The 27634-nt window shown below is 38.6% G+C and overlaps 1 protein-coding gene across 1 annotated transcript in view; it reads left to right on the top strand.

Annotated features, from left to right (window-relative positions):
- The window catches only part of Dpyd (dihydropyrimidine dehydrogenase), a 1202971-nt gene extending 1177047 nt beyond the window's left edge, over positions 1-25924 (top strand). Inside the window, exons 21-23 of the mRNA XM_045137960.1 lie at positions 3968-4111; positions 19168-19308; positions 24610-25924. Coding sequence (XP_044993895.1) covers positions 3968-4111; positions 19168-19308; positions 24610-24780 — 456 coding nt within the window. The 3' untranslated portion in view covers positions 24781-25924. The remainder of the gene's footprint in view (positions 1-3967; positions 4112-19167; positions 19309-24609) is intronic.
- Positions 25925-27634: the final 1710 nt, after the last annotated feature.

Genomic DNA, 27634 nt, shown 5'->3' with positions numbered 1-27634 from the left:
TTCTCCTAAGGCCCATGATCTTGGTAGCCTCAAACTTGGTGAATATCTTTCAGTACAGACATAGATTATCTCCTGTAGAACTCAGATGTCATCAGAGAGCAATTAGTTACTCTCACAGCAGTCATGCCGTTACTGCACACGTGGCCCATCATGCCTGGCTGGTCAGCTATATAGCTGGCAGGGTTCACTGCTAAGTAAGACCTTTGATAATTATATCCATTACTTTTTCACTGTGAAATGATTCATCTATCCAGAAGTAGCTTAGGAAGTAAAATGTTTATTTTAGCTTACAGTTTTAGGAAGTTTCATCATGGTGGGGAAAGCAACACGTGAGCAGAGAGCTAGTGTCACATCTTCGCATCAGCCTGGAGGAAGACGGCAAAAGAGCAAATGCCAAATAGGGGCTGACTGTAAACCTCAAGACCCATCCCAGAGACATACTTCTAACAGTATTCCACATCCCAAAGGCTCCACAGTCCTCCATAACAGTGTCACCAGCTGTCAGTAGAGCATTCAAACACATGAGGCTCTGAGGGGCATTTTACATCAAATCACCACAATAACTTTTCTCCCTCAGAAGCCTACATGGCACTTTTCCATGTTATAACTGCAAAGAACGTTACACTTCAGGTCAAGCTTGATTCCCCAGTGCCTTGAAATAGAAGTATGTGGAATCTTGCCATATCGTTCTGGTGGGCAACCAAGAGCCTTGGCAAAATCCTGTATTATGTTGGAGATTTCAGTGGGTACTATCCCACTCATGGCTCTAGGGCTTTCTTACAACAAAATCACCTGACAGTTCAAGACAAGGTTTCTTATAAGACTAGAGCTCACTGACTAGCCAACACTAGCCTGCAAGTGTCCTCCCCAATGGCCTTCTCTGCGTCTCCAGTGCTGGGTGACAAGTGCAGGTCACTACACCTGGCTTCTAATACTGAGCCATTCTTCACAGCTTTTATCAAAATAAGATTTGGACTTAGGCATCCTTGATATATGAGAGATGTGTAGCAAGAGTGACATTCTGACGTGATTTACATCATGTGTTCATCACCTTATGAGATATCATCTGGATGCAAAGGGACATTTCTGTAAGTGTAATCCCTAGACATTTGCCCCAGGCATTCAAATAAGCATTATTCAAAAAAGATATTTTTTTCTATATTAAGGTAGCTTTTAATTGTGATAAGTATTGGGGGCTGGAGGAACTGCTTAGCACTTAAGGTGTTTGCCTGCAAAGCCAAAGGACCCAGATTTGATTCCCCAGGTCCCATGTTAGCCAGATGCACAAGGTAGTACATGCATCTGAAGTGTATTTGTAGTGGTTGGAGGCCCTGGCATGCCCATTCTCTCTCTCTCTGTCCCCCTTCTCTATCAAATAAAAAAATTGATAACCTAACAAATGTGATAAGTATTGGGGAGTCTTTTATACTCATAGTTTTTATTCTTTCATTAAGCTAGAATCACTTACCTTATAGTAAAATAGATAGAAAATATTTTCCCTGCCATCATATCTTTTTATGTTATTCTAGTTTTTAGATACATAATTTGGAAAGGTATTTAGATTTAGAGATGGAACAAAAATTCTAAACTCATTGATGACATTGTTTTCATATACTTGGCTTGTTGATATCATTACAATGAATTGATGATTGAAATAAGCTTGAGTGTTTCCACAGAAATAAGCTATTTGCTACTATAAATGTTCAGTGGCAGTTTGCCCTGGTTAGAACCTGGCTCATGTTCAGTGTACTCACCATTCTGCAGTCTTCAGCTCCAGTGAACTCATTTCCCTAGGGCTTTGTGCAGGCTAGAAAGTGGAGGCCAGTGCTTTGGAACAATTGTGATTTTTCACCAAAGTACTTGCAAGATAACAGATCAGGATGACCTTGGAGTACTGTGGTTTTGCAAACCTCCATCAGCTAGATAAATGGGTTTCATTCTGCAGGAGTGAGAGGGTATTTCTGCAGTCATATAAAAGAGACCTAGAAACTCCAGGTTACAAGCTGACAGGAAGCATGTGGAACTCAGTGGTGTCTATCATCAGCAGTGTGTGTCAGTGAAAGTGGAGATCAAAGGTTCCTGAAGAGGGGAGGACAAAGTGAAGTGGAAATAATTGTGGGATAATGAATGTTATGAGGGCATTTTCATGTTAACTTGAAACCACTTAGCATTTTTCCATGCCACCTAGGTATCTTCCTAAATGAACTTTGTAAAGTACAATTGAATAACCTTGAGATTTAAAGGTGTGATGTGATTTTGAATAGGGATGGAGTTTGTTTAAGCACTGTGATATACCCTATGCTTTTCATTTCTATTTTTGCCTCATTCATGCAAAATACAATTTATTTTTTATACAGAAGAATCATTTTGTATTTCAACTATTCAAATAAATTGTAATAAACATTAGTTACAGTCTTTAAAGTGATACAATAAAAATTTGGGCACAATTTGGGAAACAAGTCAGAACCATATCCAAACATAAACCCAGTCTCCATTATCAAGCTACCTTCAATCATGGGCTACAAGAGGGCCTACACCTATTAAATTCTCTATTAAAAAAGTAAGGGTTATTTCATTTGTCCTTATGCTAGCTTACTCTCCATTGGAGAATCACCTTCTCTTTTTCAGATAGATGTAAATCCTCAGGAGAGAGCCACCCCATCAAAAGGGCCCTGGCTGAAACTAAAAAAAATTGGCTAAACAAGCAAGGGTGCTGTTCTCCTGGTGAAATGGGTACCAGCACAAGGGGGAAGGAGATCAACACAGAGAAAAATCAACTCCTACAAAATCAGAGAGCCACAGACCCAGAGGCTCCCAACACCTCATCACTGAAGCAGACCAAAAATGAACCCAACATAGCTCAAGGAAATTTTGCGGAAGAGGGGGCAAAAAGAATGTCAGAGCCACATGTTGGGTCATGATATGCAGAGACATTTATTCTACCATAACTGTGGGCTAACTCCACAATGCATGACCCATATACTTCAACAAGGAGGGGCCAATGGGCAGGGGTAGGTCATGGATGAGCCTAATAATGGTACCAAGCTGACTATTTGCTGAATACAAAACTAATTAATAAGTTTTTTTTAATTGGGCACAATAAAAAGGAACTGAACATGAGAACTTTGCCAGAATATCTTTGTCATTGACAAAAACATTTGTCAGGGACTATAGCTATATCTCTATTATGCTAAAAACCTGATGGAGTGGGAAAAAGCATCTGTAGTTTTGACCTTCTGTCTATACAAACCAAATAAATGGTTTAACTAATAGCTATTATTTTAAGTGGATGGATTTAGTTTGCCATTGTAAAATTTATTCCATTTAGAAATACATTTCAATTAACATTTGCATCTAATACATATAAGTATTTGGTCAAGGTATAATGTTCTTGTGTTCTTTTCAATTCCAAGTGAAATCTGGTACCTAGAAGAGTAGTAGTCAAAGAACAAATGAAGACCTTTTGAAGAGTAGGCATGAGTTGGAGAGATTGGTCACTGTGTAAAGTGCTTGCCTTGCAGATAATGAGGACTTAAGTTCAGTTCCTAGTACTCATGTAAAATTCTGAGCATGGTGGTATGTGTCTGTACTCTTAGCACTGGAGAAATGTAAACTGGTGGATCCCTTAGGTTCACTGGAAAACTAGTCTAGCATAATTGGTGAGCTCCAGGCCAGTGAGAGGCCCTACCTCAAAAAAATGGTCTGTGGAATACCTGAGGAACAACATCCAAGGTTTTCCTCTGGTCTCATGTGAGCACACATGTGCATATACCCCCACACATATGACCATGCATAATACATATGCACACACACCACACACATGGAAATAAGTAAATAAAATCTAAAAATAAAAATTGAGACATAAAATAGTCTCCCATATACATATTCCTTGATGATATGTGTGTGTGGAGAAGTCCTCCTGTGTTCCCTCGTGTGATGTGTTCTTATGTGTGTGTTTTCCCCTTAGAAACTGCCAAACTTTGGACCTTTCCTTGAACAGCGCAAGAAAATCATAGCAGAAAGCAAGATTAGACAGAAAGGACAAAATGAAGCTTGTTCACCACTTAAGAGAGATGGTTTCGTCCCCAAAAATCCTGTTCCCACCATCAAGGTAAAAATTAAAAAGCTAAATACACAAATGTATCTTTTTCATACAAATATGGTTTAAAATTTTCTCCTAAAATATATCACTGATTTTGTTTCTAAGTATTCTTGAAGCTTCCACAATTCTATCTACCAGGAAAATGCTATAAAATAGTATAATAACCTCCTTTTTGTGTATTTTACACACTTAGGTATGTGTTACATGGATATTTTTGTGTATATTAAAGGTGTCAGGAGATATTAGGATGTATTCTTTGTCTTCTTTTTTAGGATTTATTTTATTTATTAGAGACAGAGAGGGAGGGTGGGAGAGAGAGCGAGTGAGAATAGGCACTCCCGAGCCTTAGCCACTGCAAACAAACTCCAGATGCATGTGCCACCTTGTGCATCTGGCTTACATGGGACCTGGAGAATTGAACCTGAGTCCTTAGGCTTCACAGGCACATGCCTTAACTGCTAAGCCATATCTCCAGCCCAGATTCTTTGTGTTCTTATAGAAAATTACTATTAATTTCATCCACAATTAAGGCCAACACATCTTGCATTAGTCATGCAAAACAACTAAATTATGAGTATACAACAGGCATATCAATATACCTTACATTTTGGAACAACATTCTATCATTTGACTTAGGGAACCCTGTGCATTTATTTGTGTTTTGGGAACTTATTTTCTGGATAAACAATAATGATTACTAAGACAATCTTGTGTATATAAATTCTATTTTAAGGTTTTTTTTTTTCCTTTTAGTTTTTGAGTTCTGAAAGAAATCCAGATTTCCTTTCAGCTGAATGGCATACCACAGAGAGATCTGATGTCTCATTTATCCAGGGTCCCAATGGCAGCACTATGCAAAACCATAGCATCATATTGCAACCAAGATTTATGGAAGGTTCTTTCTTTCGTTTTTTTCTTTATTTTCTTCTCTCTCTCTCTCTCTCTCTCTCTCTCTCTCTCTCTCTCTCTCTCTCTTTCTTTCCCTCTGTTTTTGTGAGTCAAGTTCTATCTGTGTAGCATAGGATGCTTTGGAGCTCATAATCCTCTTGCCTCCAGGAACTGGTTTACATGTGTTCCCAAAATGGCTGGTGATCACCACTGAAATAGTGATCCAATTTATCTTCCATTACTGACCACATTTCTCTGGTTTTAATCCTACTTGTGTGTCTGTATAATTATGCATTTATTCTATGCAGTTTTCATTTTCTTAACCTTGCATATTATAACCATAGTCAGATACGAAACAACCCAAGCTGTTTCACAGGTAGTACACTCAAGAGGCAGGAGGCTCACTCATGAGTTCCAAGTTAGCCTGGGCTACATATGAAGATATTGTTGAAAACAGAAGAAGGAGAAAAATAGGAGGACAAGAAGAGGAAGAGGTAGAAGAAAAGGAAGAAGAGGAAATAGAAGAAGGTAAAGAAGGAAAAAAAAAAGGAGGAGAAACAGAAGAATAGAAGAAGAAGGAGAAGGAAGAAGAAAAAGAAGAAACAACACTACTATATACTTGTCTTATATGGATTAAGTGATCCAGATGATAGATTAAAAGATATTAGATGAATGTGAATAGAAGTTTATTTGGCTCACAATGATGGAATCTGAGAAGTCTAAAAAGATGGTATTAGCATCTGCTTAGCATCTGATAAGGATTTTCTTGCTGTACCATAACACAACCAATGACATCACCTGGCAAGACATGTAAAAACACTAGGTTAAGTCTCTTTTTTTTTTTCTTAGAGAGGCTCTACTGCCATCAAGGAGACTTCATCTAACCCTTGCTGCCTTCCTCATGCAAATACCATGAATTTTGGGCTAAGTTCCAACACATGAATTTTGAAAGACTAGTCAAATGGTCAAAAGAGAAGGCTTGTCATTGCTGAGAAAACTGAAATTGGACTTACCATTGTCATTTTTCTTATGAAGTACTCTTACTCGGAGAAAGTGACTATAAGCAAGTATTAAGGAGATGGTTGCTTCATTCAATCAAACCTTTAAGCCTTTAGCAGACTGTGCGTATGGTAGAAGAGTTTCCGTAATGAAGCATGACACTCCTGAACACACTTCCTATGTTCAAGCCATGGCTTGTGAAGTGCCTTCGTAGCCTAATGTGATTAGTGACTGTTCTAAGTAATTCTTACTTGATGTTAGTTATAATGTTAGGATGGCCAAGGTAAGAAGGATAATTGGATAAGTGGTGGCTATTTCCACCTTGTCCATTAAAACAAACCCAAGAATGGCTAGGAATGCAGAAAACTCTGAAGACAAACTATATCAGCTGCTTTCTCATTGCTGGGATAAAAGACCTGACCAGAAGCAGCTTATGGAAGGCAAAGGGTTTAATTTGGCTTACAGCTTCAGAGGGTCAGGAAAAGCATAACAGGAGTAGAAAAACTACATCCCATCATCACATCATCAAATACAGAGCCTGAACAGCAAATAGGACTGGGCTGTAAAACATCCAGGCCTTCCTGAAGTGACCCACTTCCTCCAGCAAGCCCTCACCCCTGCATGTACCACAACATTCCTGAGCAGCCCCCATATGGGGTTTATGTACTCAGACACATGAGCCTATGGGGAACATTTTACATTCAAACCACCATACCAACCAAGCTGTAAGTTTTGAAGATGACAGTATGTTTTCCAGACCTGCTAAAAGACAAGCACTATACCAGGATCTGAGCATCCAGTGGTCAGTGAAGACAACAGATGCATTCTGTAGGCTCACAAAGCATTTAAAAGAAGAGAGGTGGGTATTACATAAGGAATTACAGAAACTACTGAATTACAAGTGTACCTAATATGAGCTACATAGCATGGACTCTTGCATAGAGAGAACTAATTTAGATATAAAGAGCCCAAAAGTCCTCCATGGGTGTGATGGTTATCAACTATGTCTGATTAAGAAATGCCTAAAGAAAGACTACGCCTTGTGTATGTCTGTGATAACATTGTAGAGATGATGTGATCATGAGGACCCTGGCCTCATGATAGATTTATAATAGGGGAGTTGGAGAAAGGTAAGAGGTGGGGCCTAGTTGGAGGAAATAGATTTCTATAGGACTGTTCATGGGGACTACATCTTGCCCTTTCCTTTTCTCACATGCTCCATTTCTCAGATTCCTGGTTGCCATGGTGCAAACTACTTTGCTCCACAATGCACTACTGGCCATGACATTTCTACAACCATGAGTCAAAATAAACCTTCTTCTTTAAGTTATTGTGGTGGGTCTTTTGTTCATAGCATCACAAAGATAACCAATGCAATGGGGAAGTTAAATTTAAAGAGGCCTACTAAGGAAATAAGGATGAGGATAGTTCCATGGTCTAGTATTCATAGGTGCCTCCTGCCTGTGCTCAGATCTGCAAAATCCACATAAAACCAGTTTTAAAAAAAGTGGTGCACAGATCTATAATCTCAAAGCCACTCTAATGGTGGTGTGCAGAGTCAGGAAACCTGGGAGATCATACGCCGGCTACCAGGCTTTCCTGGGCGGAAGGAGAGGACCAGTATCCAGTGGTTGTTCTCTGAATTCCATGCACACCATTGAATACTGGACCACACGTCCATACATGTATGTCATCATCATATACACACATATTCACAAATATTTTTTACAAAGAAAAAAATTAAAATAGAGAAAATCAGATAAGGATTATGAGGTTAAGGAATAAAAGAAATTTTCTAAGTGACCATGAGGTGGACTTATATTTGGCAAATATATAGTGGTAGAGACTAAGTTGAAATTAATATAGTCTTATTCCCTTAGAGTTTGGCAATTCTCACTAGATTAAAAAACAATGAATAAAAAGAAATTAAACATAAGACCAGGCTGACTAAATTTCTAATGATCCCAGTAAGAAAAGGAAGATGTACCAAATCAAAGTTGTATTTTTTATTTCATTAGATTTGTCTGAATTTTTTTACTGTGGGATATAAGTTTTAGATTGGAGTATTTTGAGATTTAAACTCAAGGGAATTATGGTCATGTACCCAACAAAATAAAGAGGAAAGTAATGACACTTCAACTGCTTACTCTGCCAGACACAAGATAGGTGATCTTATGCTTTCTTATGTCTTAATTCCTATGAAGAAATAGTGAGCACTGGAGAAACAAATGAAACTGACCATAGAAACAGGAAATGAACATGTCATAGAGAAACCAAAGCAGGAAGAAATCTTAAGAATGAAGCTGTGATCCCATAGGATTGAAAATCACCAGCTGTTTTACCAAGGACTTACTGCATGGTTTCATTTTGCCCTTCATTTGTACTCAACAGAATTCCAGCCTCTAGGTGGCGGCAACAGTCAAACTCACCATAGATACCTTTACTGTACAATTGTCATTATTTCACAGCCACCACATCCTAGTGGCATTACAGTCATGGCAATTCAGTAGACAGCAATCTGTCTGTCATAGAGGCTACATGTCAGTAAGAAGAAACAGACAGTAACAGATAAGTGAATGCATGCTATGCCCATGGGAGAATAATACAGCATGATAAATCCTAGAGATGCTGGTTAGGAATACTTGCTTAATCAATGAAATTTGAGTAAATACTCCCAAATAAGGCCATCTAGTGAAAGAATTTTCCATGCAGAAAGAATAGGAAGCATAGAGATCCCGAAGTAAGGAAATCCAGAGCAGAAAACTATTGAGATCCTTTAAAGGAAAGAATTATATGATATGACTTATTTTTGTATCTTTCTGGTTCAGTGGTGACACAAACACCAAGGTGGACGAGAGAGCAGTTACAGGCTACAGTGGTTTGATTCAGGTGTCCCCCACAAACTTAAGTGTTCTGAATGCTTAGGTCTCCATCATCGAATTTGGGAATTGGATCCTTCTAAAGACACTATATTCTTGGGGGCAGGCTTACAGATATTATAGCCAGCTTCCCCTTGCCATGTTTGGCACAGTCTCCTGAAGCTGATGTCTACCTGATGTTGGCCAGGAGGTGTTGTCCACCCTTTGCTCATGCCATCATTTCCCCTGCCATCATGGAGCTTCCCCTTGAGCCTGTAAGCCAAAATAAACTCTTTCCACCCAAAAGCTGCTCTTAATTGGTGCTTCAACATGAAGCTGACTGCAACACAGGCTTTTTTCACAATCCAGGCAAGAGATTGGCAGCTGGGAGAGTAACTAAGTGATAATGTCAGAGGGCCTGAACTCCATTGTTTTAAATGAAAGGATGTGTGTGTGAGGATTGTATAGAGCACAGTTCTATTCAAATGAAAGGAGCCATAGTTATTGTCACTTTCATTCAAGTCCTCTGCCCTTTTGGCCATTATTTCAGACCCTGTCTGCATGATGTGAATGTATGGTTGTTCAGTCTCCATTGAAATCAGCAGCCATGCTCTTGTTAAGAGTCATTCTCTCTCTGCACGTGCACCAGACCTTGCTTCTTATCCTTTCATTGTTTATTTCTAGCGCACACCCCCACTGGTTGTGTATTTCTGCATGTTGCTTTGTTTTTTTTCCTACAGTGTTTCTCCGGTGCTTGACATACCACCTTTCTCTCCTTCTATATTTCTTGGGGGCCTAGTGTAACCTGTTTTCATGCTTAATATTTTCTCTGCCCACCCATCAATTTATTTCTTCTGTCCTCCCTGATGGTATCTTTATAGATAAGTAGCTTAAACTCCATAATACTGATTGGTTTATCGTTGGTGGTACCATAGTATAAGACATCCCATCTGTTAAGAGAGGATCCATAGTGCACCACAAATTTAACTTAGCCTCTCTTGTCTAGACAAGATTTTTAGTCATATATATACTATATACACTAATATACTGCACTGCCCCCACTCATAATTTTATAATTGCTCTATTGACCTCATCATTTGTGTGTGTGTGTGTCCATGTGTTTTATATTTCCTTTCCAATGGCTGATATGACTGAATGTTTTCTTGCTCCACAGGTAGATAGCTTCAATCTCAGACAATCAACAAGTTTCTATTGACTATTTTCTCTGTGTCCAGAAATGCTCTAAGGACTATGGGAGATTTCAAAGAAATGCAGAGTGGTCCTAGGCTCAGGGAATTTTTGAGATCTTAGTAGAGATATACCACTCACATATTTATTATGCACTCACTGCAACTCAGGAATTATGCTAGAATGTAGGAATGCATCTTGAATTTTAAAAAGGAAGAAATCTATCCTTTTGGAACTCATGCTATATCAAGGGAGAAAGACACATGTTAAAATGATTTGAAGTCCAATTGAATATGTACAAAATGCTCTAAGAACTTATAGGGTAAAAGGATTAGTTCTGCCTCAGGTAAATTGCAGAAAGCTTCACAGAGATGGTGATATTTAAAGTATAGTTTAATAAATTAGTGTTAATTAATCAGAGAATTAATAATAAAAGCTAATATTTATTGAGTCTTATGAGGCCTCAAGCACTGCTATGTGTTTGTAAATTAGCTCTTGTAAGCCTCATTGTTCCCCTCTGAGGTATTTGTATCCTTCCTATTTTACTGATTACATACCTTAAAAACATAAGTGTTAAATAATGTATGTAAGGTTACCCAGTTAAGAATATATTATTAAGCCCAAATTTGATTGCAAAGTGTAGTTCTACAGCCTAGATCCTTGGGCACTCTCCTATCCCATTGTGTGTGGGTGTGTTGGGGGGGCTGGATATCACATTTCAAGCACATCAGTATGCTTTCAAAACAGAGTATCCAAATATATTTATGACAATATATAGTCATGAAAACTTCAAATCCATATGCATCCATACATGAAGTAGGAGTGATGTCAAAGTTATAAACTTATTTTGTTGAATAGAAATTCATAGAAAGGAAAGAACTGAGAAACAGTGATGAGGACATCAATTGATTTTTTTTTCTGATCAATCTTAACACAGCTTAAAAGAGCAAGGAAATAGATTGATTAAACCACTAAGAATTCCATCTAGAGTACCAAGAGGGACAGTCCCAGTGATATTCCACCAATACCTGCATCAGAGCTAGGGTTCTTTGCAAACACTGTGACATCCTGACTCTCATTGGCCCACCTCAAGAAAATAATGGAGAGCCTAGGAATATGTTGGTAACTTATTGCTGTCTTCTTTTTCATCCTCACATCTTGGTTTCAATTTCATGTCAACATTTACCAGGCATATTGCCTCATCATACTGCCTCTGAGTCTGTGAAGGAAATAGAAAAAAAAAAAAATCTTAGGCAGAGGCAGGTAACCAAAACTAGTGCTGGAAGACTGAGAAGAATGAGGAAAGGAAGAAGAGGAGACCAGGCCCCTGTTGGTGATGACAATCTCCTTCTACAAGGAGATCTGGTACCTTCTGAAGATGCTTCAGAGGTATGAAAGATGAAAAAGAAAGTTGTGTCTCCTACCTGAGCAGCTTTAACCTCTGGCTGCAGACAACTGAAGTGATGGTGTGAACAAGCAGTCCAGCTAAATGAGAAATGTGCTTTATTCCCAGGAAGCAGATAACAGAAACTTGAGAGGCTGCGAAGATATATACAGTCCCCCAACGCTTCCCACTTCTGTTGATATGTACGAGAATGAATTCTTGTTCTCTTTATGAAGGCAGGAATGTATCTCTACCATCACTGAGATTCTGGGTAGGAAAATTAATGGTTTAAGGGCATTAGTAATGTTTTCATATCTTCTTCCTGTAATGCCGAGAAGGAGATGGACAACATCTCATAAGACTGGCAAGGCAGTGTTGGCGAAAGGCCAGTCATCCTGACCGAGTCTGTTATGATTTAAAATGAATTGTGAAAGGAAGGAGAAATGTACTCATATAAAACTGTAAGACCATATTAGATACTAAGATGACACAGAAAGAAAATAGTGGGAAACTTGCCCAGAAATTTTCAGAAGAAAACAGAGAAATGGACTGTGGTCTAGCATTAATATTCTTGGTTGTCTGTGTACCAAAAACAAATAGCACTTGAAAACTCATCACATTGAACTTTCAAAACTGAACAGAACTTGGTTAAAAAGTTGATAATCTCTGAAGTCTCCTGGAGATTTTCTGCTATGTGATTCCTGACTGAAACATGGCAACATATCAGGTGTATATGTTATTTAGAATAAAGGGCCAAGGGAGGAACACTGCATTCCAAAGAGATGTGCACACACATGGAAATCCACACACTTGGAACTGAAGTGAGTGGGAAGCAGCAGCAGGTGAAATGAAAGACAAACAGAAATGTCATCCTGTGGTGACATCAGAGACCCTGTAAACCAGATGCTTAATGTGTACATGCGAGAGAGAGGAGCTGTGTAGTTCTGCATGGCAGGCTTCAGGGGAAAATGCTGCACCACTAAAACAGAGCATCAGAAAGAGTGTAGAATTTCCTTGTCCTTGGAAGTGTCACCTCACAACAAGAGGGCTTGTGTAGACATTTTCCTAGATACTTATTTTAAAATATTTTTTAGGAAAAATAAGAGCTAAAGTAATCTGAATATGATCTTAGGCCAAGAAAGGAAGTCGCTGTGTAGATATATAAATGCCCAACCTTAGCAAATCTCGTTCCAGGAAGTTTTGAAGGAAGCTGTGGATACGATCCCATAGTTGGGTCTCTGACCTGAAGATGGACCAAGAATAAGATTTCAATTAGAAATTTGGTGACACAATCACTAAGTGTTTTTGTTTTGTTTTGTTTTTCTTCTCAAGGAGTAAGAAGAAGGTTAAGAATTTAGATGTTAGTGCTCAGTGGTCATATGAGAAAAGATAGATCATATGTCTGTGAGAAACATGGAAAAGTTATGTCAACATTGAAGCATGAGGGCTGCATAGATGGCTCAGCAGTTAAGGCACTTGCATTAAAAGCCTAATGACCTGAATTTGATACACTAGTGTTCACATAAGTCAGATGCACAAAGTGCACATACATCTAGAATTTGTTTGCAGTGAATAGAGACCGTGGAACCTCCATACTCAGATATTCTCTCTCCGTTTCTCTCTCTGCTCACAAATTAATACACAAATTTTAACAAAAATATTTAAGCATGTGTCAGATCACACAAGTGATGAAGAAAATATTATGAAAATATAAATATATATTTGTCTATTAAAAGTCAAAAATAAAAAAAACACCCACTCCTTAGAACAGATGGTGTATTGTTAAATCACAATTAAAAAGAACTGTTCCATCCCTATTATCTTTCCTGAAGTCCTTGTATAGAGTGTTCTTAAAACTGAAGGGAAGAGGAAAAACACTCTTGAAAGTTAGTTAAAGCCTAAGCTAGGTAAGACATCAAGAAATACACTGAGCTTCACTAAATTAATTGAAATACAATATGTCCTCAAAAAATTGAAACTTTAAAGCCTGGGCCCCACCCCACATGGAAGTAATTTCATGATCAGAGCCACAGGCCCCACAGCCCTTTCCCATGTATCTTGTCCCCTCCACGCCACCTTCTTTCAACACTTTCACTTCTGCCCTGCATCTTTCTGTCTCTATTTATCTTACCCTTGCTGGATGACCTGTTACTTCATGGTCTGAATCACAGTGTGAGTCAACCGTCTCATCTCAGCATGTGCAGCAGAGACTTCAGTTTCCAGTTCTACTGAGTTCTAACACAAGGCCTCTTGTTCTCAGTGCACAGAAACCGTGTCTGCTTTCTAGCCCAGAGAGCATTTGGTAGCATATCAATCATGTTATATTTTTAAAAGTACATGTGTTTGAGATTGTTGTACCTTGTGCCAAAATAAATGTTTTGCCAATTTCTTTAAAAATGGATAAGGTGAGCCAAGTGCAGTGAGTGGCTCACACCCAGGCTCCAATTCAAACTCTCAGGAAGCCGTCAAGGTCCAGGCTAGCCCAGGCTACATAGTAAGGTTTCAGGACAGACTAAGCTATAAAGTGAGACTCTGTCTCAAAGTAACAACACGTTTTTTAAATAAATGAATAAGGACTAGAGAGATGACTCAGCCATTGAAGTGCTTGCCTGCAAAGCTTAACAACCACCCAGGTTTGATTGCTAGAAACCCCATAAAGCCAAATGCACAAAGTAGCGCATGTATCTAGAGTTTCTTTGTAGAGGCTAGAGGCCCAAGGGTACCTGTTCTCATATTCTCTTTTTCTCTCTTTCCTTGCAAATAAATAAATAAAACCGTGGTAGTGGAGAAGAGATTTAGACTAGAAAGACTGAGGCCTGGGACCAGTGAAATTGTACAAAGGTCACTAAATTTTTGACTTGAATGTTAACAAAAGAAGATGCTATGAATAATCAGCTGAGTTAGTGAGCATAAATAAAATGAACTCATTTCCTCTTTGCATAAGCTTATAAAGCAAGAAGGGCAAGATAAGAACAGAAGACATACACAACGGCATTGATAGGGACAGATCTAAGTAATTAAAAAGGCATACCTAATAATTTCAATCATGGATCTTCAGGTTAGACATCACAGTGACTGCCCACAGCATGCTGTCCTTGGTCATGGGCTTTGAAGGTCACAGATTTACAGGAAATATGCTAATCAAATGTGAAGACTTAAAGCTAAAAAGAGCAGTTAATGTGTCTGATAACAATCACAATTTAAAAATACTTCAATCAGCTTTAAAAAGTAGGTCAAAATCTAATAAATTTGTATTATCATAATGAGAAGAGCACAAAAGATCAGGATAGCATGGTAGACCTAAACTTTATATCAAGCAGAAATATTAACTGTCCATCATTTCAAAACTGTTTTGATTATCCTATAAGAATGATTAATTGATAAAAATATGGTTCTATGATGCTACAGGCCTTATGGACATCTATAATTTAAGGATGTGCCATATTGTTCTCTACACACATACCTCCCCACACAAACAGTTCCACTAATCAGGGCTGGCTGCATAGATTATTTGACCCTTGTATGTGAACACCCTGTGTGGAATAATGAATATAGGTTGCCTAACCTCTAGAGATGTGTATCCAAGAGGGACTACATGAGCCATATGTGCCTTACTGGTTGTATACTCCTATCTGCTAACTCCAGAGTCCAGGACATGTACTCAGGGGCATTCGTAAGCCAGCAGTGCACCCAGAGGTTTTAAACGTGTCCACAGTTTTAGCCACATATAACTACAATGCATTTTGATTGCAACTCCCAAACTTAATTTAAATACTATTCTTTTATTCTCTTCCAGATTAAAAAACAAACACAATGTTGATGATTTTTTTTGGGGGGGGGGTTTTTGAGGTAGGGTCTCACTCTAGCCCAGACTGACCTGGAATTCACTATGGAGTCTCAGGGTGGCCTTGAACTCATGGCGATCCTCCTATCTCTGCCTCCCGAGTGCTGGGATTAAAGGTGTGCGCCACCACGCCCACTTGAATGTTGATGATTTTTAAAATTCTGTGCTATTAACTTCTAATGGCTCCCAAGGACTTGTTTTATCTGCTTTCATATTAAATAGTGATGTTTTAAAACTGACAACTGCAAATCTCCAACATAGAATAGAAGACATAGTGTACAGACTGTGGACTTGGTTGCAACAAAAATCTCTTAAACATGTATATAAATTCTTTCAAAAAATCCCTAACCTGATGACTGTCTAGGAAGTTTTCTGATTACTCATCAGTTGAATATGTAACTGATGATTTCAGTCATCATGAATTGATTCAGTAAATGAACTGTTTTAACTGATTTGTTTACTGTGTTGAAAAAGGTATTTCATATCATATAAATAGCATTTTATAGCTAGACAGTAAGCTCATGCATTGACTCTTTTGAAATGTTAGAAATTATTAACATATTCAGCTTGTCTATTATTTATAATTTACTTTTATTTATTTATTAAGAAAGAGTGAATGAAGCATATAAAGAGAATGAGTGTGCCAGGGCCTCTAGCCACTGCAAATGAACTCCAGATACATGTGCCACTTTGTGCACCTGAATTTACATGAATAGTGGAGAACAAAATGCAGATAAGCCTTAGCAGGCAAGTGCCTTAACTGCTAAACAATCTCTCCAGTCCCTTGACTATCTTTTATATACTCATATAAAAATATTCACATTAATAAAAGTATTCAGCAGAATACCTACTACCCCATGTAACTGTGTGCTCACTGTTACATGTTTAGGCATAGACACACAAAGGTATACTTACTGACACATGTTTGAGCATCTGTTATGGAATGATCTGCAGGAACATGAACACCATGTCATTCAAAGATGAATAAAGGCCTCTAAATGATGACAACATAGGAACCTAGCCTTGGTAAAGAATAAGAAATGAATCAGTGCAGCAGTTTGTGTGTGATCGTGGCATTTGAAGCCCAGCAGCACTGGTCTGAGTCCATATTTCATAATTTATCACCCCTACAATATCTGAGGTTTAAGTAAAAGAATGCTCTTAAATTTCAGGCAACTAGCCTGAAATACTAAAATATAGTAGATTTTTTAAAAAAAATGTTTTCATTACTTTCTTATAATAAATCTCAGAGAGAGAGAGAGAGAGAGAGCAGGAAAAAAGAAAAGGAAATATCACATTGCAATTGAATTAACAAAAGGATAGGAAGAAGAGAAGGAATATGACCACATCTTGACATTTAGTTAAGAAAGCAGAAGGAAGGAAGAAGAAACCCTCACGAGGACATGACATTTGAAATATTAATAGATTCATAGGATTGGGAAAGTGGTAGGAAATTAATAATGTTTAAAAGATGGTGGCAGACAATGGAAGAGGATTAAAAAGATACTGCATAGCTAAACCTCAGAAATATAGCCACCAATGATGTGTTAGAGACATTAAAGTGAAACATAACCCTGAAAATTCAAGTCTCTCTAGTTTGACAAATCCTGATACTAGTCAAAGAACTGAAGGAATGGGCTTTGTCTCTTACATTCAGTGAGTGGCTCCAATTTCTAGTGGGGAAGCTTGTCGCATTATTGGTCAACGTAGACCTTGAGCTTCCCAGAGAAGTTCAGAATGAAGACACAGACTTGAATATTAAGAGACCACCTACATTCAGCAATGTAGCTGAAATCATAAATTCAGTACATTGCAAAGAAAGTAGACTACTGAAGCTTTCTATGGTCTTACAGTGAGAGAGTACACAAATGAAGTATCCATATAATGTAAACTTTGTCTCAGTCTGAAAGCTTATGGTAATCAGCATATAGCTATTTAGAAAAGCTCAAGGAGTGAAGACTAAGGATTAACCAAGGTCATAAAAAGAAGTGAAGAGAAATAAAATTCTAAGCAGAATATAGAATGATGCCTTCAAGTAAGAGTCAAGCCTTTTTGAGATGGACCTTGAATCTACACAAAAGAGTCTCATTTTAAAGGTTAAAAACAAAAGCAGAAAACCTTTATAGCATACTAATTTGACAGACAATGTTATAGTCTGGCATTTTGTTTTGTCTTGTGAAACAAAGTGTTTCTCACTGTTGAGGAAACATCTTCTGCTTTCCATATTAAGCATGTTTCCAATTACTATGAAGAACAAAGCAGTGTGTAATTGCATGAAAGATCTTCAGTGGTGAATGAAGGAAATTCTAGCTCTTTAAAAGGAAAAGAACATCTAATTTAACTATTGGATCAATCTAATTAATTAACATAAATTAGAATTTTTAAATAATAAAAATACATCTTCAAGACATGACAGGTGAGAGTATGTTATCAAAGCACAATTTAAAATGAAAATCTAGGATACCAATACCATAATATAAATGCACAAAATTCATACTTCTCCTCATCCCAGCAACCTAATGTTTCTAGTGTATGTAACCTTTTATCCCTTTATGTTATATTGGGTCCTTCAAGGACCCAACTTGAGAATAAATAAATTAATAAGCTTAAAAGACTTTCAATTTTTTACTTTCTGGTTTTGTTTGTTTTTTCAAGGTAGGCTCTCACTCTAGTCCAGACTGACCTGTAATTCACTATGTAGTCTCAAGGTGGCTTGAATTTATGGTGATCCTCCTATCTCTACCTCCCAAGTACTGGGATTAAAGCCATGTACCACCATGCCTGGCCTAAATTTATGTATTTTTTTATTTTTTTGTTCACTTTTTAAATTTATTTGAGAGTGACAGAGAGAGAAAAAGAAGCAGAGAGAGAAAGAGAAAGAATGGGCACTCCAGGGCTTCCAGCCACTGCAAATGAACTGCAGATGCATGTGCCCCCTTGTGCATCTGGCTAATGTGGGTCCTGGGGAATTGAGCCTAGAACCGGGTCCCTAGGCTTCACAGGCAAGTGCTTAACCACTAAGCCATCTCTCCAGCTCCTAAATTTATTTTTATTTGAGACAGAGAGAGATGGCCAGACAGACAGGAAGAGACAGAATGGGCACTCCAGGGCCTCTAACAACTGCAAACGAACTCCATATGCATGCACCACCTTGTGCATTTGGCTTAAGTGGGACCTGAAGAATCGAACCTAGGTCCTTAGGCTTTGCAGGCAAGCACCTTAACTGCTAAGCCATGTCTCCAGCCCCATTTTTTCTATTCATTATTATAGTTTATCCAATAAAAAGCCAATTGAAGATGGTTGTATATTTTTGTATTGCTTTGGATTTAACTTTATTTTTCAGTATGTATATGTATTGGTGAATTTGAATGCGTATAGGGATGTGTTTGTGCAAGCGTGCGGGCACATGTACACCCATGAATATGGAGGCCATAGGTTTGGTGCTGGGTGTCTTACCCCATCATGCTGCACCTCACTTACTAGGTAGGGTCTCTTACCTATCTGGGGAGTTTACCAATTCAGCTAGCCAAGTTCCACCTCCACCCTGGAATGCCCTGTCTCTGCCTCTTGGGAACCTGGATTACAGATGTGCTGCAGTGCCCACCTAGCCCTTACCTGTTGTCAGGGGATCTGAAATCTGGGCCTCATAGCTTTTATAGCAAAGGTATTATCCACTGAGCCATCTCCCCAAGATTTGTGTGTCTACCTAGGCTTGCGTGTCGCCTTCCTTTCAGAAGTACATAAGCTAATTATCATAGGAAGTTCATCTGTGATGACTATCACACACCAAAAATCCTAGGTTTGTACACTGCACCATTATATCAAAACAGAAATTTGGCTTATATTAGCTGTTATAGGAGTGTGTGTGGATGCATGCCGTGAGTAACTCAGTGCTGTCCTTTAGGATGTCATCGGAAAAGCCCTGCAGTACCTGGGAGCGTATGGTGAACTGAGCAACACAGAGCAGGTAGTAGCTCTGATTGATGAAGAAATGTGTATCAACTGTGGCAAGTGCTACATGACCTGTAACGACTCTGGCTACCAGGTAAGGATGTTGCTGGAATGAAGATGCTATTAGGCACATTGTTTCTTACTCTAGAGATGGAAAGCCTCTTCTGTTGTCAGCTATGTGAGTGGAGTCAGGTGTGCCAAATACTGCTCTTGGCAGAGGCCCTTCTGTCCTTTTACCCTCTGTGAAGGTTTACACTGATTGTCAACTTGACAAGACCTAGAATCACCTATAAGGGACTACCTGGATTAAGTTAGTTTCTGGATGTACCCGGCAGAGTTTATCTTGTTTACATTGACTGAGGTAGGAACACCCACTGTGACTGTGGGAAGCATCTTTCTGTGGGCCTGAGTCCTGAACTTTGTAAAAAAGAGAGAGCTAGCAAGCAACAGCAGTCATCACTCTTTGCTTCCTCACTGTGAAGAATGTGACCAGCTGCCTGGAGCTCATGCTATCATGCCTTCCTGCCATGACCAACAGCTACACAGACGTGAAAGCTGAAAGAAACCCTTCCTTCACTAAGTCGGGTTTTGTTGTTGTTGTTGCTTCGTTTTCTGAGGTAGGGTTTCACTCTAGCCCAGGCTGACCTGGAATTCACCATGTAGTCTCAGGGTGGCCTCGAACTCACAGCAATCCTCCTACCTCTGCCTCCCGAGTGCTGGGATTAAAGGTGTGTGCCACCATGCCCGGCTACTAAGTGGGTTTTTGTTAGGTATTTTGTCCTGGCAATGAGCAAGCCACTAATGCACCCTTGTAGTGTAGTACTGTGTTTTTGGTGTGTTTATAAGGAAAGTTATAATATATAATAATACAACTGGCATAGTTAATTTCTTTTTTTACAAATATGTATGATTTTTTTGATAACTCTTCATTGTCTTTATGTGTACATAGCTAATTAGCATATCTAACCCCTCAGAAACAATATTTTCCAGTTTTATTATTCTTAATTATTTTATTATTTTATTTTGGCATTTTTAACTTTTATTTATTTATTAGAGACATAGAAAGGGAGAGAGAGACAGGGAGACTGGACATGCTAGGGCCTACAGCCACTGCAAGCAAACTCCAGGCTCAGACACCACCTTGTGCATCTGGCTTACATGGGACCTAGATGATAGAACCTGAGTCTTTAGGCTTCACAGACAAGCACCTTAACTGATAGTCCATCTCTCCAGCTCTTTTTTATTTTTATTTTTTTACAAAGGTTATAGTATTATATTCCCTCTCCCTATCCCACTTTCCCTAAGGGCCCTTTAAAGTGGGATTATTTCAATTGCCTACCTATGGGATTAAAAAACATCTCAGGCATTAGTGAGGCCCTAAATGTGAACACCACCATTCCATGGGCTGTGTCCCCTCCTGGATAACATGGGGGAAAGAAGAAAGTGAGCAAAGCCACAGCGTGCCCCTTTCTTGGCTTGCTGATCCACCCAATTGCGAAAAACTTGTCCAACCACAACTGCCAATAATGCTGGCACCACCTTCCCCACCACGACGCCGGCACCCCTGCACTGTGAGTCGCTGAAAACCTCGGCCTCCTGCAGTTCTTCTTGTCAAGCCACAGAACACTTTAAGTAGCTTATCCAGCCACTATTTGATATACAGCATTAGTCTTTCTTTCTCTTTTCTTTTCTTTTCTTTTTCTTTCTTTTTTTTTATTGTTGTTGTTTTTAGGTAGATGTCTCAATCTAGCCTAGAAATCACTCTCTTTGTAGTCTCAGGTTGGCCTTGAACTCACAGCAATCCTGGCATGCCTGCTTCCCAAGTGCTTGGGATTAAAAGTGAGTGCCACCATGCCCAGATCTTTTTCTTTTTGAAAAATAGTCTTTTATTTATTTGAGAGTGAGCAACAGAGAGAGAGAAATTATGAATGTGCCCAGGTCTCTTAAGGATGCAGATGAATTCCAGACACATGTACCACTTTGTGCATATGGCTTTACATGAACACTGGAGAATCAAACCCTGGTTTGTAGGCTTTGCAAACAAACACCCTTAACAACTGAGCCATCTTCCCAGTCCCTATAATATTTTAATATCATTTCATCACCCATAAAATTGGAGGGACAAATCCAACTTAAAACAAATCTACACAAACTAAAGGACATTAGGAAAGCATTGTGCTTTAATACTGAGGGAATGAAGAACTACCATTTCTTGCCTTTAATGTGAAAACACTACATTCCTTCCACTGACAGAGAAAGTTCCTTCACTCAATATTGATGGAAATTTTACAGCAATGGTAAAGTAAAGCGCTTTGGTGTAGTTTAGGTCAGAGGAATTCTGTGAAGCTGGAAAAGACAGGGAGATTCTTTTTATCACTATGAATGACCATATGTGCTTACCTTTTTTTCTAATTGGAAGTCTGTTGGAGGACACAGATGAACAGTGAGACTCACTCCAGCACAGGTGACCCTCTTGAAAGTACAGCCTGTGAACTTCTAACTTCTCATATGCTTCTTTGTTTACCTTCCATGTGCTTATAAAATGCTGTTTTAATAGCATTTGACACAACTGTAACCTTGAACCACTTCAATTTTACAGATAAAGAAGTGATGATAGATTGAAATTTTTAGCAAAAGATCTAATGTATTATAAAAGTAAATGACCTTTGAAAGCCCATTCTAAAGCTTATTAAAAACTACTAAAATGGCCAGGCATGGTGGCCTACGCCTTTAGTCCCAGCATTCAGGACGCAAAGATAGGAAGATCACTGTGAGTTCAAGGCCACCCTGAGACCACATAGTGGATTCTAGGTCAGCCTGAGCTAGAATGAGACCCTACCTCGAAAAGAAAAAAAAAAAAAAAAAAAACTACTAAAATTGCTAAAAGTAAAAAACAATATTATTTGTATTATACACTTTAAGCTATGAATAAAGATATAATTTAAATTAAAATCATTTAAAAGTGATCAATGAAAATATTTTGTTTTTGCTTTTTTAGGTAGGGTCTTACTCTAGCCCAGGTTGGAATTCACTCTGTAGTCTCAGGGTGGTCTCAAACTCATGGCAATCCTCCTGCCCCTGCCTCCTGAATGCTGGGATTAAAGGCATGTGCCACCACACCAGCTTCAATGAAATTTTAAGTATAAAAATATTTTTAAAAGGGAAGTTTATATACTTTATTCAACCTAAGGACATGTACCATGTTGCTCAATTTTATATATTCTTTGACAGCTGTTCTTTAATTTTTAAAATTGTCTTCTTTCTTAATTTGACAGTGGATCTACATCAAATTTTTTCCTAATTTATCACATCTCCCTAGCTGAAAGATCTGAGTTTTTTTGAAAATGTTAATCATATTACCTTGACTTTCATTTTATCTTTCTTCTAAATAATAGTAATAAATCAAGAAGTCTTATAACTATCACAGCATCATTTTTCCAATCCCTTGAATTCTAGCTCCCACTTTGGACTTCTAGCTTTTTTAGTCAATGTCAATAAGAACAGTCAAAATAATAAGGGAAATAAACAGAGTCATGCAGTAGATAAGATTTAGAAAGTCCTTCTTTGCCATTTCTATCTCAAAAGATAAAAAATAAAATCACCGATCAACTACAAGTGTAAGGCTTATAAGTTTTCAAACTGTAAGATATTTAAGTGTAGGAGTTTTAGTTTTTCTCAGTTACTAGATTGGATCTCACTGTATAACAAAGGGGTGCCTAAGGGAAATAATTTTACTCCTTTATATAACAATCTGAAATGTACATAAAGCATGACAATGATTTATGAAGACATATCAAATGGCTTGTTAGAATTCTTACTCAAACATAAAGCTGTTTCCTAGGAATATGAATATATATATATATATATATATATATATATATATATATATATATAGTTTATATACACAAACCAAATAGGGATGGTTAATCTTCATTGTCAACTTGACTAAATTTACAACCACATGGGAGACACATTTCTGAATCTGTCTCTGAGGTTGTTTCCACAGAGCTTTATATGAGGAGAGAAAACCCACTCTGAAGGTGGGAGACACCATCCCACACACATAAAAGTGAACATAGCCTTTTAAAAATAAGTCATGATGTTATTATATAAGTTACTGTTTTCATTGCTCTGATAAAATATCTGATGAAAACTAACTTAAGGGAAGAAGAATTTGTTTGGGCACCTGACTTGAGTTTGTATCCATCATGGTGAGTGAGGCATGGCAGCCGAACTGTGAGGCAGATAGTGACCATGTATCTGCAGTAAAGAATCAGAGAGAGTTGAATAAGAATATTTCTCTCAGCTGCCTTCATCCTCTTTTCCTTCTCCTTCATTACATTCATTCCAGGAGCCACATTCCCTGGATGCACTTTGCCCTGGCTCCCCCATCTCCATATTCCTGCTCTGGGATCCTTCCTAGATAGAAGTCTGTGCCTTCCAACCAGCATTTGCATAGCAGTTCCACTGTTAAGATGTTGCTGACAGACAAATAACCATGGCAACTTGAAAAAACTCTCAACCTTCACTGCCCACTGTGTGTTTTTGTTGTTTATACTTTATTGCTTCCTGTGGGGGTGGGGGGGGAGAAAGAGAAGGAGAGAGGGAGAGAAGGTAGAATGGAGGATGAAAAGGAAAAGAGAGGAAGAGAGTGAGAAGAGAGAGCTAAGAGTGGGAGGGAGGGAAGAAGGAACAGAATGGAGAGAGGGAGGGAAAGAGAGGAAGGAAGGAAGGAAGGAAGGAAGGGAGAGAGGGAGAGAAGGAGGAAGGGAGGGAGGGAGGGAGAGAAAGAGGAAGAAAGGGAGGGAAGGAGGGAGGAAGGGAGGATGGAAGAGGGGAGGGAGGCAGAAAGCAAAGAAGGAAGGGTAGATGGATTATCAGTTTACTCAAAGTCCTGAGCTAGAGGTCTTGTTCTAGTTCTATGCCTGAGTAATGTCAAAGCCAGGTAGGATGGGGTATCAACTGTACCTCTCCATTTTTTGTCCCTTTTATGGTAGGATAATGCCAAGATAATTAGCTTAGAAAATGAGCTTAAAACTGAAATGAGATGGCTCAGTAGTTAAAGGTACTTCTTGTGTAGCCTGGGAGTCGGGGTTCAATTCTCTACTACCCACATAAAGCCAGATACCCAAAACATTTCATGTGTCTAGAGTTTGTTTTCAGAGGCAAGAGGCAAGCACACCCATCCCCCAATCTCTCTTAAACTGAAAGGAGTTTCATTTCTTTGTTTCCTGTAAGTCCAGCTGTTGCTATAGTGGCACCATGGTGCTGGATGGAGTCATCTCAAAGCAACTCTATTTCAGAGGAGAAAAATGGTGATGCTAAATGGGGGGCCGAGCGGGGGGTCCTTGACTTCAGTGGGCAGTAGCATCAATTCTCTGATCTCCATTTGCAGGCTATACAGTTTGATCCAGAAACCCACCTGCCCACTGTTACTGACATGTGCACAGGCTGTACTCTTTGTCTCAGCGTCTGCCCTATTATCGACTGCATCCGGATGGTTTCCAGGACAACACCTTATGAACCAAAGAGAGGCTTACCCTTAGCTGTGAAGCCAGTGTGTTAAGGTGATGTGTAAGACAGTTGCTGTGAACTTTGATGTCACCAACATTATTTGGTGTTTTAAAAAATTGTGATCATTGTGTTCAGTTTATTCCAAATTTAAAACTTACATAATTTCTAAATAAATTTCTAAATTAAAAATATCTAATGCCAAGGACCAATTAATGGTCATAAAATGGAATAATTCCTTTCAGGGGATAGTGTTAAATAAGGGTGGCAGTTAATTGGATATGCACTGTTAGTTGTCTGTTGTGAAAAATTAACTTTTTGTGGCAATTAGTGTGACAATTTCCAAATTACCCTACACTGTGCTCCATCTTTGATTTCTAATTGTAAGTGAAATTAACTATTTTGGAACAAAGTATGCTTTACCATACAAGAAAATGTTTCCAAGGAAACACTTTATAATTAAAAATTACCTATAATTTTAATACTGTTTCTAAGGAAATGTAATTAACTCTGTTAAGAACAAATGAAAAATGTCAAATCATTATTTACTATGACAGGAATTTATAGAACTGTATTAAGATACCCCCTTTGCTGAAATAGCTCATTTTTGGTGCTGGATGCTGAAAGTGAGACTATTTCCTGATTAAACACTATTCATGCCTGAGGTGGGTGTCCAGACTGTTCACAGATGGACCTTCTTTAAATACTGTTCCCAGTGAAATAAGATACTGGGACAGAGATCTGGCTAATGCCACACTTCTGCTGTGCACAGAGCTGCCCTGTCTGCTTTTTTGAAGCACCTTCATTACGTTAGCAATTAATGTTCACACAAATCCCAGATTACACTGCACTTAGTCACATGCTTCATTATCCAACTGTGAGAAATGTGCAACATAGAGAACCAGTTTGCCTACTTTCTACTTAGTGGTTATGTAATTTTGAAATAATGGAATAAGAGGAAGCATGTGCTTTCTGATATTGATGAAGAATATTTTTCTGTTTCTCTATGTTCATAATCAATAAATGGTGTCATATAAATTGACTTACTTCTCCTTTGTAGCATATTTTAGTATGAATCTGTAAGGAGTAAATCAAAATGGTAATGTATGCCATATTTCTGTGAAGAATACCAGAATTAGAAATGCATTTTGGCCACAAAATATGTATGATTGAATATAAATAAAATTTTATGAACTACATTTTGCTATTATTATTTCTGTGTGTGAGTGTGTGTTTGTGTGTAAGACAGAGAGAAAGGGAGAGAATGTGGATGTACATATATGCCATATTCCAAAGGTGGGAGACAGAGGATGGGGCCTCACCATCTACTTCATTTGAGGCAAGGATTCTCTCATTCTCACGATTGCTTCTGTTCTTTGCTACACTTACCACAATCTCCCAAGCTTCTGGGACATTCTCCTAGCTCTGCCTTCCATCTCACTGTCAGAAACCCACCAGGGGTCTGGGGATTGCACCCAGGTATTCGGGCACTCAGGCTTGGTTGGCAAGTGCCTAGTCCACCGAGCCATATATTGCCAACCCCATGAACTATTTTAAACATGGTGAATTATTGTTTTTTTTTTATTTTATTGTTTTTATTTTTTGCAAATGTACTCTCCTATAAAATATTTGTATTTTGAGACAGGGCAGTTGCTTGCAATTTGTACAATAAATCCCATACAAACACTGGATAATCTTTAAATATTTGCTTATTTATTTGAGAAGATAGAGAGAATGGGGAATTGAACTTGGTTCCTTAGTCTTTGCAGGCAAGCACCTTAACAACTAAGCCATCCCTCCAGTCCAAACACTGTATGTTTATTAGAAGTTCAAAATAACATCTCCCAATGATTCATTTCCTGTCTTCCTTACCCTCCTCTATTGAATGTAATTCTACCCTGCCACAATGCATATTTCACAGTGAAATGGCCAGGTTTCCTGCAGTTGTCCATGACACAATTAAATGTGAGATGACAGACAGCTGACCTAAAGATGCCATGCCCACTTAGGAAGCATGTGTGTTACTTAACATTACGCCCCAGGTAATTGTGCATCATTGATGACTCATGAACTGACTATGTGTCCCTGTGTCATGATGGCATCTGTGTTTGGGATTTTGTAGCACTTGATTAAGAGTTACACTTACCTAGAAAAAGAAATTTTCCAGAGCAACACAGATGCCATGGCAATGTGACTAGTGACATTTTCACTGTGGGGTCCATGTGGCTTGCAAGAGTGGCATGGAAGGCCTCCCAGACCTAGATGCTGGAGTCCTCTTCAGAAATCCCTTTGCCACAGGTCCAAGGCAAAGCATGATTCATGTGATCTTTTCAAATAAAGCAAGGACACAGTGTTCACTCTTAAACTACTTTGGGGAGCTAGGACTGACCAAGGCCCTGACAATCTGTGATTCCACACTAGGTTGTCACTTGTGCCCATCTGTTTCTGGTTTGTACACTTACACTTTTCACTGAGAGGTTTTGCTCATCCTTGCTGTAGATAACACAACTACACTTTACATGTGTCCTTCAGAGAGATTCAGAAGAGAAGAATAAAAATGGCATTTCATCTTCTATCCAGCAAGAGACCACAAGCCAGAGGTCCAATCCACACTTTCATGGCTCCTCTACGTGGGACAAAGGAAAACACTGGTTCATATTTCCTAGCCCTGATCAAAGAAGTGGTGCTATGGATGACATATGTGTTAGTTAATACTGAATGTCAATTTGACTGGAAACTTGCTCAAGCATTGTTCTGGATGCTTCTGTGAGGGTGTTTGGTTTTAGGTTTATAATTACATTGGTAGAGTTTGAGTGATATCACCTGACTCCCGTGTGAGATGACCTGCCTGGAACAAACACGTACCTCCAGGAGGGAGTTCTCCAACACATGGCCTTCACCCTTCATGG

This window comes from Jaculus jaculus, chromosome 19 (assembly GCF_020740685.1).
Source record: "Jaculus jaculus isolate mJacJac1 chromosome 19, mJacJac1.mat.Y.cur, whole genome shotgun sequence".
Classification (NCBI taxonomy): domain Eukaryota; kingdom Metazoa; phylum Chordata; class Mammalia; order Rodentia; family Dipodidae; genus Jaculus; species Jaculus jaculus.
This window is presented reverse-complemented; position numbering and strand designations above follow the sequence as displayed.